Source organism: Drosophila sechellia, chromosome X, assembly GCF_004382195.2.
Source record: "Drosophila sechellia strain sech25 chromosome X, ASM438219v1, whole genome shotgun sequence".
Taxonomy (NCBI): domain Eukaryota; kingdom Metazoa; phylum Arthropoda; class Insecta; order Diptera; family Drosophilidae; genus Drosophila; species Drosophila sechellia.
The window spans coordinates 14,081,388-14,093,395 of NC_045954.1; the positions used below are offsets into that span (position 1 = coordinate 14,081,388).

Sequence of the window (12,008 nt, forward strand, 5' to 3'; positions counted from 1 at the left end):
GAATGGGTCTCTGGGTCTCGGGGAAACGTGCGCTCTTCGGATTGGACGAATTGCACTGGCCGTAATCTGGAGCTTATGCAAACCCGTGCCCGCCTTACGGAGCAGGTGCGTGCGTGCCAGGGGGCGAGCAGTGCATCCGTTCCGGCTGCCGGAACGATCGAGCTTTCGGTCGCTGTACGGAATTCAAATTCTTGCACAGACTAGGGACCTGATGCCGCCCCCGTAACCACGGCTTAAATATGCCCTTGGTTGGGCTGGGAAGCTCAGTACCGAGGGTGTCGCTCGGGTGTACACAGCACACTGAACTGCTCAGCAGAGACACATATTCCAAGGACAAACGGTTCAGTTCAGGCAGCACCACGTTGACAAGATGCAACTGTTCGTTATCTGCCTGCTGGTGGCCAGCACGGCCGCGTTCACGATGTTTGGCCCCCACATTCGTATCGCGCCGGGCCAGAAACCCAATGAGATAGTTCTGCACTTTCGCAATCCGTGCAACAACAAAACCAGCACCACCACCCTGAAGCCGCCATCGCCTCCTTGCCCCTCTCATCCTACAACTCCCGCTTGTGAGCACCGCATTACCAGTGCGGCTCCGATGAAGCCGAATTGTCCACATGCCACCACTACTCCGCACAATTGTGGTCAAGACACTACGAGCTCCAGCGGGGCTACTACACCAAAGCCCACACTGGAAACAACAAAATGGACAACTTTTAAAACAACTCAGACAACAACACGAGGATCAACCACTCTGAAACCAACTGAAAGTACGACGACAGGAGCGACAACACTGAAACAAACGGATGGAACGACGGCCAAGCCAACAACTCAGAAACCAACTGATGGAACTACGGCCAAGCCGACAACTCTGAAACCAACTGAGGAAACGAGTGCCAAGCCAACAACTCAGAAACCAACTGAGGGAACTACGGCCAAGCCGACAACTCTGAAACCAACTGAGGGAACATCGGCCAAGCCAACAACTCAGAAACCAACTGATGGAACTACGGCCAAGCCGACAACTCAGAAACCAACGGAGGGAACATCGGCCAAGCCAACAACTCAGAAACCAACGGAGGGAACGAGTGCCAAGACGACAACTCAGAAACCAACGGAGGGAACATCGGCCAAGCCAACAACTCAGAAACCAACGGACGGAACGAGTGCCAAGCCAACAACTCAGAAACCAACGGAGGGAACATCGGCCAAGCCAACAACTCAGAAACCAACGGAGGGAACGAGTGCCAAGACGACAACTCAGAAACCAACGGAGGGAACATCGGCCAAGCCAACAACTCAGAAACCAACGGAGGGAACGAGTGCCAAGCCGACAACTCAGAAAACAACGGAGGGAACATCGGCCAAGCCAACAACTCAGAAACCAACGGAGGGAACGAGTGCCAAGCCGACAACTCAGAAACCAACGGAGGGAACATCGGCCAAGCCAACAACTCAGAAACCAACTGAGGGAACTACGGCCAAGCCGACAACTCTGAAACCAACTGAGGGAACATCAGCCAAGCCAACAACTCAGAAACCAACTGAGGGAACTACGGCCAAGCCAACAACTCTGAAACCAACTGAGGGAACATCGGCCAAGCCAACAACTCTGAAACCAACTGAGGGAACTACGGCCAAGCCGACAACTCTGAAACCAACTGAGGGAACATCGGCCAAGCCAACAACTCTGAAACCAACTGAGGGAACATCAGCCAAGCCAACAACTCAGAAACCAACTGAGGGAACTACGGCCAAGCCTACAACTTTGAAACCAACTGAGGGAACTACGGCCAAGCCGACAACTCTGAAACCAACTGAGGGAACTACGGCCAAGCCGACAACTCTGAAACCAACTGAGGGAACTACGGCCAAGCCGACAACTCTGAAACCAACTGAGGGAACTACGGCCAAGCCTACAACTTTGAAACCAACTGAGGGAACTACGGCCAAGCCGACAACTCTGAAACCAACTGAGGGAACTACGGCCAAGCCGACAACTCTGAAACCAACTGAGGGAACTACGGCCAAGCCGACAACTCTGAAACCAACTGAGGGAACATCGGCCAAGCCAACAACTCAGAAACCAACTGAGGGAACTACGGCCAAGCCGACAACTTTGAAACCAACTGAGGGAACATCGGCCAAGCCGACAACTCTGAAACCAACTGAGGGAACTACGGCCAATCCTACAACTTTGAAACCAACTGAGGGAACATCGGCCAAGCCAACAACTCTGAAACCAACTGAGGGAACTTCTGCCAAGCCAACAACTCTAAAACCAACTGAGGGAACTACTGCCAAGCCAACAACTCAGAAACCAACAGACGGAACTACGGCCAAGCCTACAACTTTAAAAACAACTGAGGGAACATCGGCCAAGCCAACAACTCAGAAGCCAACGGAGGGAACAAGTGCCAAACCAACAACTCTGAAACCAACTGAGGGAACTACGGCCAAGCCGACAACTCTGAAACCAACTGAGGGAACATCGGCCAAGCCAACAACTCTGAAACCAACTGAGGGAACTACGGCCAAGCCGACAACTCTGAAACCAACTGAGGGAACTACGGCCAAGCCAACAACTCTGAAACCAACTGAGGGAACATCGGCCAAGCCAACAACTCTGAAACCAACTGAGGGAACTACGGCCAAGCCGACAACTCTGAAACCAACTGAGGGAACATCGGCCAAGCCAACAACTCTGAAACCAACTGAGGGAACATCGGCCAAGCCAAGAACTCTGAAACCAACTGAGGGAACTACGGCCAAGCCGACAACTCTGAAACCAACTGAGGGAACATCGGCCAAGCCAACAACTCTGAAACCAACTGAGGGAACATCAGCCAAGCCAACAACTCAGAAACCAACTGAGGGAACTACGGCCAAGCCAACAACTCTGAAACCAACTGAGGGAACATCGGCCAAGCCAACAACTCTGAAGCCAACTGAGGGAACTACGGCCAAGCCGACAACTCTAAAACCAACTGAGGGAACTACTGCCAAGCCGACAACTCTGAAACCAACTGAGGGAACATCGGCCAAGCCAACAACTCTGAAACCAACTGAGGGAACATCGGCCAAGCCAACAACTCTGAAGCCAACTGAGGGAACTACGGCCAAGCCGACAACTCTAAAACCAACTGAGGGAACTACTGCCAAGCCGACAACTCTGAAACCAACTGAGGGAACATCGGCCAATCCTACAACTTTGAAACCAACTGAGGGAACATCGGCCAAGCCAACAACTCTGAAACCAACTGAGGGAACATCGGCCAAGCCTACAACTTTAAAAACAACTGAGGGAACATCGGCCAAGCCAACAACTCAGAAGCCAACGGAGGGAACAAGTGCCAAACCAACAACTCTGAAACCAACTGAGGGAACTACGGCCAAGCCAACAACTCTGAAACCAACTGAGGGAACTACGGCCAAGCCGACAACTCTGAAACCAACTGAGGGAACTACGGCCAAGCCGACAACTCTGAAACCAACTGAGGGAACATCGGCCAAGCCAACAACTCTGAAACCAACTGAGGGAACTACGGCCAAGCCGACAACTCTGAAACCAACTGAGGGAACATCGGCCAAGCCAACAACTCTGAAACCAACTGAGGGAACATCAGCCAAGCCAACAACTCAGAAACCAACTGAGGGAACTACGGCCAAGCCAACAACTCTGAAACCAACTGAGGGAACATCGGCCAAGCCAACAACTCTGAAACCAACTGAGGGAACATCGGCCAAGCCAACAACTCTGAAGCCAACTGAGGGAACTACGGCCAAGCCGACAACTCTAAAACCAACTGAGGGAACTACTGCCAAGCCGACAACTCTGAAACCAACTGAGGGAACATCGGCCAAGCCAACAACTCAGAAACCAACTGAGGGAACATCGGCCAAGCCAACAACTCTGAAGCCAACTGAGGGAACTACGGCCAAGCCGACAACTCTAAAACCAACTGAGGGAACTACTGCCAAGCCGACAACTCTGAAACCAACTGAGGGAACATCGGCCAAGCCAACAACTCTGAAACCAACTGAGGGAACTACGGCCAAGCCGACAACTCTGAAACCAACTGAGGAAACATCGGCCAAGCCAACAACTCTGAAACCAACTGAGGGAACATCGGCCAAGCCAACAACTCTGAAACCAACTGAGGGAACATCGGCCAAGCCAACAACTCTGAAACCAACTGAGGGAACATCGGCCAAGCCAACAACTCTGAAACCAACTGAGGGAACTACGGCCAAGCCGACAACTCTAAAACCAACTGAGGGAACTACTGCCAAGCCGACAACTCTGAAACCAACTGAGGGAACATCGGCCAAGCCAACAACTCAGAAACCAACTGAGGGAACTACGGCCAAGCCGACAACTCTGAAACCAACTGAGGGAACATCGGCCAAGCCAACAACTCAGAAACCAACTGAGGGAACTACGGCCAAGCCGACAACTTTGAAACCAACTGAGGGAACATCGGCCAAGCCAACAACTCAGAAACCAACTGAGGGAACTACGGCCAAGCCAACAACTCTGAAACCAACTGATGGAACTACTGCCAAGCCGACAACTCAGAAACCAACGGAGGGAACATCGGCCAAGCCAACAACTAAGAAACCAACTGAGGGAACTACGGCCAAGTCAACAACTCTGAAACCAACTGAGGGAACTACTGCCAAGCCGACAACTCTGAAACCAACTGAGGGAACAAGTGCCAAGCCGACAACTCTGAAACCAACTGAGGGAACATCGGCCAAGCCAACAACTCTGAAACCAACTGAGGGAACATCGGCCAAGCCAACAACTCTGAAACCAACTGAGGGAACTACTGCCAAGCCGACAACTCTGAAACCAACTGAGGGAACATCGGCCAAGCCAACAACTCTGAAACCAACTGAGGGAACATCGGCCAAGCCAACAACTCTGAAACCAACTGAGGGAACTACTGCCAAGCCGACAACTCTGAAACCAACTGAGGGAACATCGGCCAAGCCAACAACTCTGAAACCAACTGAGGGAACATCGGCCAAGCCAACAACTCAGAAACCAACTGAGGGCACTACGGCCAAGCCGACAACTCTGAAACCAACTGAGGGAACTACGGCCAAGCCAACAACTCTGAAACCAACTGAGGGAACATCGGCCAAGCCAACAACTCTGAAACCAACTGAGGGAACTACTGCCAAGCCGACAACTCTGAAACCAACTGAGGGAACATCGGCCAAGCCAACAACTCTGAAACCAACTGAGGGAACATCGGCCAAGCCAACAACTCTGAAACCAACTGAGGGAACTACTGCCAAGCCGACAACTCTGAAACCAACTGAGGGAACATCGGCCAAGCCAACAACTCTGAAACCAACTGAGGGAACATCGGCCAAGCCAACAACTCAGAAACCAACTGAGGGCACTACGGCCAAGCCGACAACTCTGAAACCAACTGAGGGAACTACGGCCAAGCCAACAACTCAGAAGCCAACTGAGGGAACTACGGCCAAGCCAACAACTCTGAAACCAACTGAGGGAACATCGGCCAAGCCAACAACTCTGAAACCAACTGAGGGAACTACTGCCAAGCCGACAACTCTGAAACCAACTGAGGGAACAAGTGCCAAGCCGACAACTCAGAAACCAACGGAGGGAACGAGTGCCAAGCCAACAACTCTAAAACCAACTGAGGGAACTACGGACAAGCCAACAACTCAGAAGCCAACGGAGGGAACAAGTGCCAAGCCGACAACTCTGAAACCAACCGAGGGAACATCGGCCAAGCCAACAACTCTGAAACCAACTGAGGGAACATCGGCCAAGCCAACAACTCAGAAGCCAACGGAGGGAACAAGTGCCAAGCCGACAACTCTGAAACCAACTGAGGGAACATCGCCCAAACCAACAACTCAGAAACCAACGGAGGGAACTACGGCCAAGCCGACAACTCTAAAACCAACTGAGGGAACTACTGCCAAGCCAACAACTCTGAAACCAACTGAGGGAACTACGGCCAAGCCAACAACTCTGAAACCAACTGAGGGAACATCGGCCAAGCCAACAACTCTGAAACCAACTGAGGGAACATCGGCCAAGCCAACAACTCAGAAACCAACTGAGGGAACTACGGCCCAGCCGACAACTCTGAAACCAACTGAGGGAACAAGTGCCAAGCCGACAACTCAGAAACCAACTGAGGGAACTACTGCCAAGCCAACAACTCTGAAACCAACTGAGGGAACTACGGCCAAGCCAACAACTCTGAAACCAACTGAGGGAACATCGGCCAAGCCAACAACTCTGAAACCAACTGAGGGAACATCGGCCAAGCCAACAACTCAGAAACCAACTGAGGGAACTACGGCCAGGCCAACAACTCAGAAACCAACGGAGGGAACGAGTGCCAAGCCAACAACTCTGAAACCAACTGAGGGAACATCGGCCAAGCCAACAACTCAGAAACCAACTAAGGGAACATCGGCCAAGCCAACAACTCAGAAACCAACTGAGGGAACTACGGCCAAGCCGACAACTCTAAAACCAACTGAGGGAACTACGGCCAAGCCAACAACTCAGAAGCCAACGGAGGGGACAAGTGCCAAGCCGACAACTCTGAAACCAACTGAGGGAACATCGGCCAAACCAACAACTCAGAAACCAACTGAGGGAACATCGGCCAAGCCAACAACTCTGAAGCCAACTGAGGGAACTACGGCCAAGCCGACAACTCTAAAACCAACTGAGGGAACTACTGCCAAGCCAACAACTCTGAAACCAACTGAGGGAACATCGGCCAAGCCAACAACTCAGAAACCAACTGAGGGAACATCGGCCAAGCCAACAACTCTGAAGCCAACTGAGGGAACGACGGCCAAGCCGACAACTCTAAAACCAACAGAGGGAACTACTGCCAAGCCAACAACTCTGAAACCAACTGAGGGAACTACGGCCAAGCCAACAACTCTGAAACCAACTGAGGAAACATCGGCCAAGCCAACAACTCAGAAACCAACTGAGGGAACATCGGCCAAGCCAACAACTCAGAAACCAACTGAGGGAACATCGGCCAAGCCAACAACTCAGAAACCAACTGAGGGAACTACGGCCCAGCCGACAACTCTGATACCAACTGAGGGAACTACTGCCAAGCCAACAACTCTGAAACCAACTGAGGGAACTACTGCCAAGCCGACAACTCTAAAACCAACTGAGGGAACTACTGCCAAGCCGACAACTCTAAAACCAACTGAGGGAACTACGGCCAAGCCAACAACTCTGAAACCAACTGAGGGAACATCGGCCAAGCCAACAACTCTGAAACCAACTGAGGGAACATCGGCCAAGCCAACAACTCAGAAACCAACTGAGGGAACTACGGCCCAGCCGACAACTCTGATACCAACTGAGGGAACTACTGCCAAGCCGACAACTCTGAAACCAACTGAGGGAATATCGGCCAAGCCAACAACTCTGAAACCAACTGAGGGAACATCGGCCAAGCCAACAACTCAGAAACCAACTGAGGGAACTACGGCCCAGCCGACAACTCTGAAACCAACTGAGGGAACAAGTGCCAAGCCGACAACTCAGAAACCAACTGAGGGAACTACTGCCAAGCCAACAACTCTGAAACCAACTGAGGGAACATCGGCCAAGCCAACAACTCAGAAACCAACTGAGGGAACTACGGCCAGGCCAACAACTCAGAAACCAACGGAGGGAACAAGTGCCAAGCCGACAACTCAGAAACCAACTGAGGGAACAACTGCCAAGCCAACAACTCTGAAACCAACTGAGGGAACATCGGCCAAGCCAACAACTCTGAAACCAACTGAGGGAACTACGGCCAAGCCAACAACTCAGAAACCAACTGAGGGAACTACGGCCAGGCCAACAACTCAGAAACCAACGGAGGGAACGAGTGCCAAGCCAACAACTCAGAAACCAACTGAGGGAACATCGGCCAAGCCAACAACTCAGAAACCAACTGAGGGAACTACGGCCAGGCCAACAACTCAGAAACCAACGGAGGGAACGAGTGCCAAGCCAACAACTCTGAAACCAACTGAGGGAACATCGGCCAAGCCAACAACTCAGAAACCAACTAAGGGAACATCGGCCAAGCCAACAACTCAGAAACCAACGGAGGGAACAAGTGCCAAGCCGACAACTCTAAAACCAACTGAGGGAACTACTGCCAAGCCAACAACTCTGAAACCAACTGAGGGAACTACGGCCAAGCTAACAACTCTGAAACCAACTGAGGAAACGAGTGCCAAGCCAACAACTCTGAAACCAACTGAGGGAACATCGGCCAAGCCAACAACTCTGAAACCAACTGAGGGAACATCGGCCAAGCCAACAACTCAGAAACCAACTGAGGGAACTACGGCCCAGCCGACAACTCTGAAACCAACTGAGGGAACTACTGCCAAGCCGACAACTCTGAAACCAACTGAGGGAACATCGGCCAAGCCAACAACTCTGAAACCAACTGAGGGAACATCGGCCAAGCCAACAACTCAGAAACCAACTGAGGGAACGAGTGCCAAGCCAACAACTCTGAAACCAACTGAGGGAACATCGGCCAAGCCAACAACTCAGAAACCAACTAAGGGAACATCGGCCAAGCCAACAACTCAGAAACCAACTGAGGGAACTACGGCCAAGCCGACAACTCTAAAACCAACTGAGGGAACTACGGCCAAGCCAACAACTCAGAAGCCAACGGAGGGGACAAGTGCCAAGCCGACAACTCTGAAACCAACTGAGGGAACATCGGCCAAACCAACAACTCAGAAACCAACTGAGGGAACATCGGCCAAGCCAACAACTCTGAAGCCAACTGAGGGAACTACGGCCAAGCCGACAACTCTAAAACCAACTGAGGGAACTACTGCCAAGCCAACAACTCTGAAACCAACTGAGGGAACATCGGCCAAGCCAACAACTCAGAAACCAACTGAGGGAACATCGGCCAAGCCAACAACTCTGAAGCCAACTGAGGGAACGACGGCCAAGCCGACAACTCTAAAACCAACAGAGGGAACTACTGCCAAGCCAACAACTCTGAAACCAACTGATGGAACTACGGCCAAGCCTACAACTCAGAAACCAACTGATGGAACTACGGCCAAGCCGACAACTCTGAAACCAACTGAGGGAACTACGGCCAAGCCGACAACTTTGAAACCAACTGAGGGAACTACGGCCAAGCCGACAACTTTGAAACCAACTGAGGGAACTACTGCCAAGCCGACAACTCTGAAACCAACTGAGGGAACATCGGCCAAGCCAACAACTCTGAAACCAACTGAGGGAACTACGGCCAAGCCGACAACTCTGAAACCAACTGATGGAACTACGGCCAAGCCTACAACTCAGAAACCAACTGATGGAACTACGGCCAAGCCTACAACTCAGAAACCAACGGAAGCAACGACTGCCAAGCCAACAACTCAGAAACCAACTGATGGAACTACGGCCAAGCCGACAACTCTGAAACCAACGGAAGCAACGACTGCCAAGCCAACAACTCAGAAACCAACTGAGGGAACTACGGCCAAGCCTACAACTCTGAGGCCTACGGACGGAACAACGCCACAGCGGACTTCTCAGCGGACGACAACCTTTAAGCCAACATCGGAGAAGACGACTACGGAATCTCTCCCTCCGTTTATTATCTTTGATGTGATAACTGGAACACCATTACCAAGCACGCTCAATATTTCGTAAAGCATCATCAAACAGAACTACAGTAGTGATAAACCAATTGAATCCATAATTAATGTAAATTTTAATTCTAGTAAACTCTCAACAACATTACATTACCGCTAAGTAATAAAATGATACATTCCAAAGATTCTACAATAACTCATTTAAAATGATTTCTTATATATTACCAAAAAAAAAGTTTGTTTTGTAACTGGTTCCCGGTGGGGCTCCACGAGTATTAGTTTTATATGCTAGGGACCTACTTTTTTACAGGGGTATATTGTTGTCCAAAGTATTACCATCTTCAGCGCTCTCCTCGCTGTCGGAATCATTGTTGGCATCCCGCCAGTCGCACAAGCCGGGGAACTTTTCGCTGATTCGATGCTGGGGGCATTTAGATCCCGCCGGACCAGATTGGTAGATGGGTTCGTTGAAAATGTTGTTGTAGTCATAGTTGCACGTCAACATGAACTGGAAGCGATTGGATTTGGGCTCCAGGAAACGGACACCGGCGCAGCCCACGCGATTCACTCGATCCGAAACAAGTAATGTGAAGTGACCAATCTTCTTGCTGCGGGAAAGCAATATTATATTTAATCGTATTATTATTTAATCGTATATTATTTAATTGTGATATTTTTATGGCTTTAAAGAAATTTGAAATCTTGTAGAGTTCTTTTCAATACAGAAGTTTTGGACCTCTTTCTCTAGATTTTAGCGACTTACCCTTGCGGATGTGGATGATATCTATCGATGAAGCTCTGATTGGCATCCTGGTGTTCGCGGAACCAGTTGATCACGAAGGATTTCATGCGTCGCGAATGCGATTTGAACTCTCTTCCGATCCAAAAGTAACCGATATTCTGGCCACTAAACTTGAAACGCGGTGTATTGCGGCACTTGTCGTGGGCGAATTGGCAGCGTTTGGCATGCAAGGCGGCCATTTGCTCCAGTTCGGTATCCCAACGCAGCAGCGGCATATGGGCGGCGCTTCTATAGCCATCCAGATCTCCGCTGGCGATCTTCGATCTGGCCAAATTGTGCATGTCCAACAGGAGCTGGCGTCGCCTCTCGCTCATTTCCAGGAGCTTGGGTTCCGGTCCACAGGCGGGTGAGAAGCTGCCGTTGTTGCCACATGCGGTATGCGGCACATGCACCAAATGCGTTCCATTGTACAGCTCACATAGTCCAACCGCACAGTAGCCGCCAGTGGACACTGGAGTAGTGGTGGTTATAGCATCGGTTAAGGTCTGAGCTCCGATTAATCCCTTTTCGCAAACCAAAACTAAGAGGAGCACTGCAGGCGCCCACAGGGCGAACACGCTGCACTTGCTCAACAATCTCGGCATCTCGACGGTCAACACGCTACTGATCTGAGGTCGAGCGGCACTTTGGGTTTATGAATGGGTTATGGCTAACCATCGCCTAGCTGCCTCCGCCGGCGTCGCTGCTTTTCCCACTTCTTTGGGCTGGGCAGCGCGGCGGGGTCCATAACTGGTTCTCATTAGAAAGAAATTAGCCATGGGAATTAGTGGGGCTTTAATATGAGGACATCGGATCGGGCCATTCTTAAAATATTATCTTAATCATTGGTTTATAAGCTTTGCTATTATTACGTGGAAATTAGTCGATTAAATGGAAATTAGCTATTTATAGAATACAACCTTTAAAGCGCAGACTTTGGCAATAATTGCATTGAAACATAGTGTAGAAATCCTAGCCTGCTAGGTTTTCGACACCCAGTCCTCATCCCCCATCGTCGCCCGGCTTCCGGCAGTGCACCGCGTGTGCTGCACCAGTAGATCACCCCTATATCATCGCCATATCACCACCTCTTCGCACCGATCCGTGGAGAACCGGTTTGGCGTCGGCTCATCGCTCCGGGCTCTGATGTTGGGATGTGGGTATGCGTCTGGGTCTGGGTCTGGGTCTGGGTCTGGCCCCCGTGTAAGTGGTATAATCAGTTACCGGCGGCCAGTGTGGGAAAAATGCTCGCTTCAAGGCAATTGCCGATAAGTAGCTGAGTCGGGGAATTATTGACTTTCCGCTTAGCTTTAGTCAAGTCAGCTAGCCCGGCCAAAAGCCGTTAACACAACAGAGACAAGCGTCGTAAACCCAAAAAAAATAAGAAAAAAAAATGGAAAAAATAATAAAAAAAAAAAAACAAATGTAAAGAAGGCAGAAAAATACAGAAATTAATGAAACGTCGACAGAAACGTGCCTCACACCTAATCGGCGTTAATTAAAATAACAATGCTTCGACAGCTGAACCTTCGCACTAAACACACCAACAATACCAAAA

At 50.7% G+C, this 12,008-nt stretch overlaps 2 protein-coding genes across 2 annotated transcripts; one reads left to right on the forward strand and one right to left on the reverse strand.

Annotated features, from left to right (window-relative positions):
- The first annotated feature begins 12 nt into the window (after nucleotides 1–12).
- LOC6618527 (mucin-2) lies at nucleotides 13–9,804 on the forward strand. The gene has a single exon (XM_032724463.1). The coding sequence runs from the start codon at nucleotides 371–373 to the stop codon at nucleotides 9,725–9,727; it is 9,357 nt and encodes a 3,118-aa protein (XP_032580354.1). The 5' UTR covers nucleotides 13–370; the 3' UTR covers nucleotides 9,728–9,804.
- A 62-nt stretch (nucleotides 9,805–9,866) lies between these two features.
- On the reverse strand, nucleotides 9,867–11,087 carry LOC6618529 (antigen 5 like allergen Cul n 1). The gene is made up of 2 exons (XM_002042753.2): nucleotides 10,433–11,087; nucleotides 9,867–10,277 (listed from the first exon to the last, which is right to left on the reverse strand). Exons 1-2 carry the CDS (start codon nucleotides 11,053–11,055, stop codon nucleotides 9,974–9,976), a joined length of 927 nt encoding a protein of 308 aa, XP_002042789.1. The 5' UTR covers nucleotides 11,056–11,087; the 3' UTR covers nucleotides 9,867–9,973.
- Nucleotides 11,088–12,008: the final 921 nt, after the last annotated feature.

Bases quoted from the DNA above. Each gene is read 5' to 3' on its own strand.
- LOC6618527 (XM_032724463.1), top strand. From the start codon at position 371: ATGCAACTGTTCGTTATCTGCCTGCTGGTGGCCAGCACGGCCGCGTTC.
- LOC6618529 (XM_002042753.2), bottom strand. From the start codon at position 11,055: ATGCCGAGATTGTTGAGCAAGTGCAGCGTGTTCGCCCTGTGGGCGCCT. The intron at 10,278-10,432 runs GTAAGTCGCTAA...GCTTTCCCGCAG, and splicing joins TATCATCCACATCCGCAAGG to CAAGAAGATTGGTCACTTCA.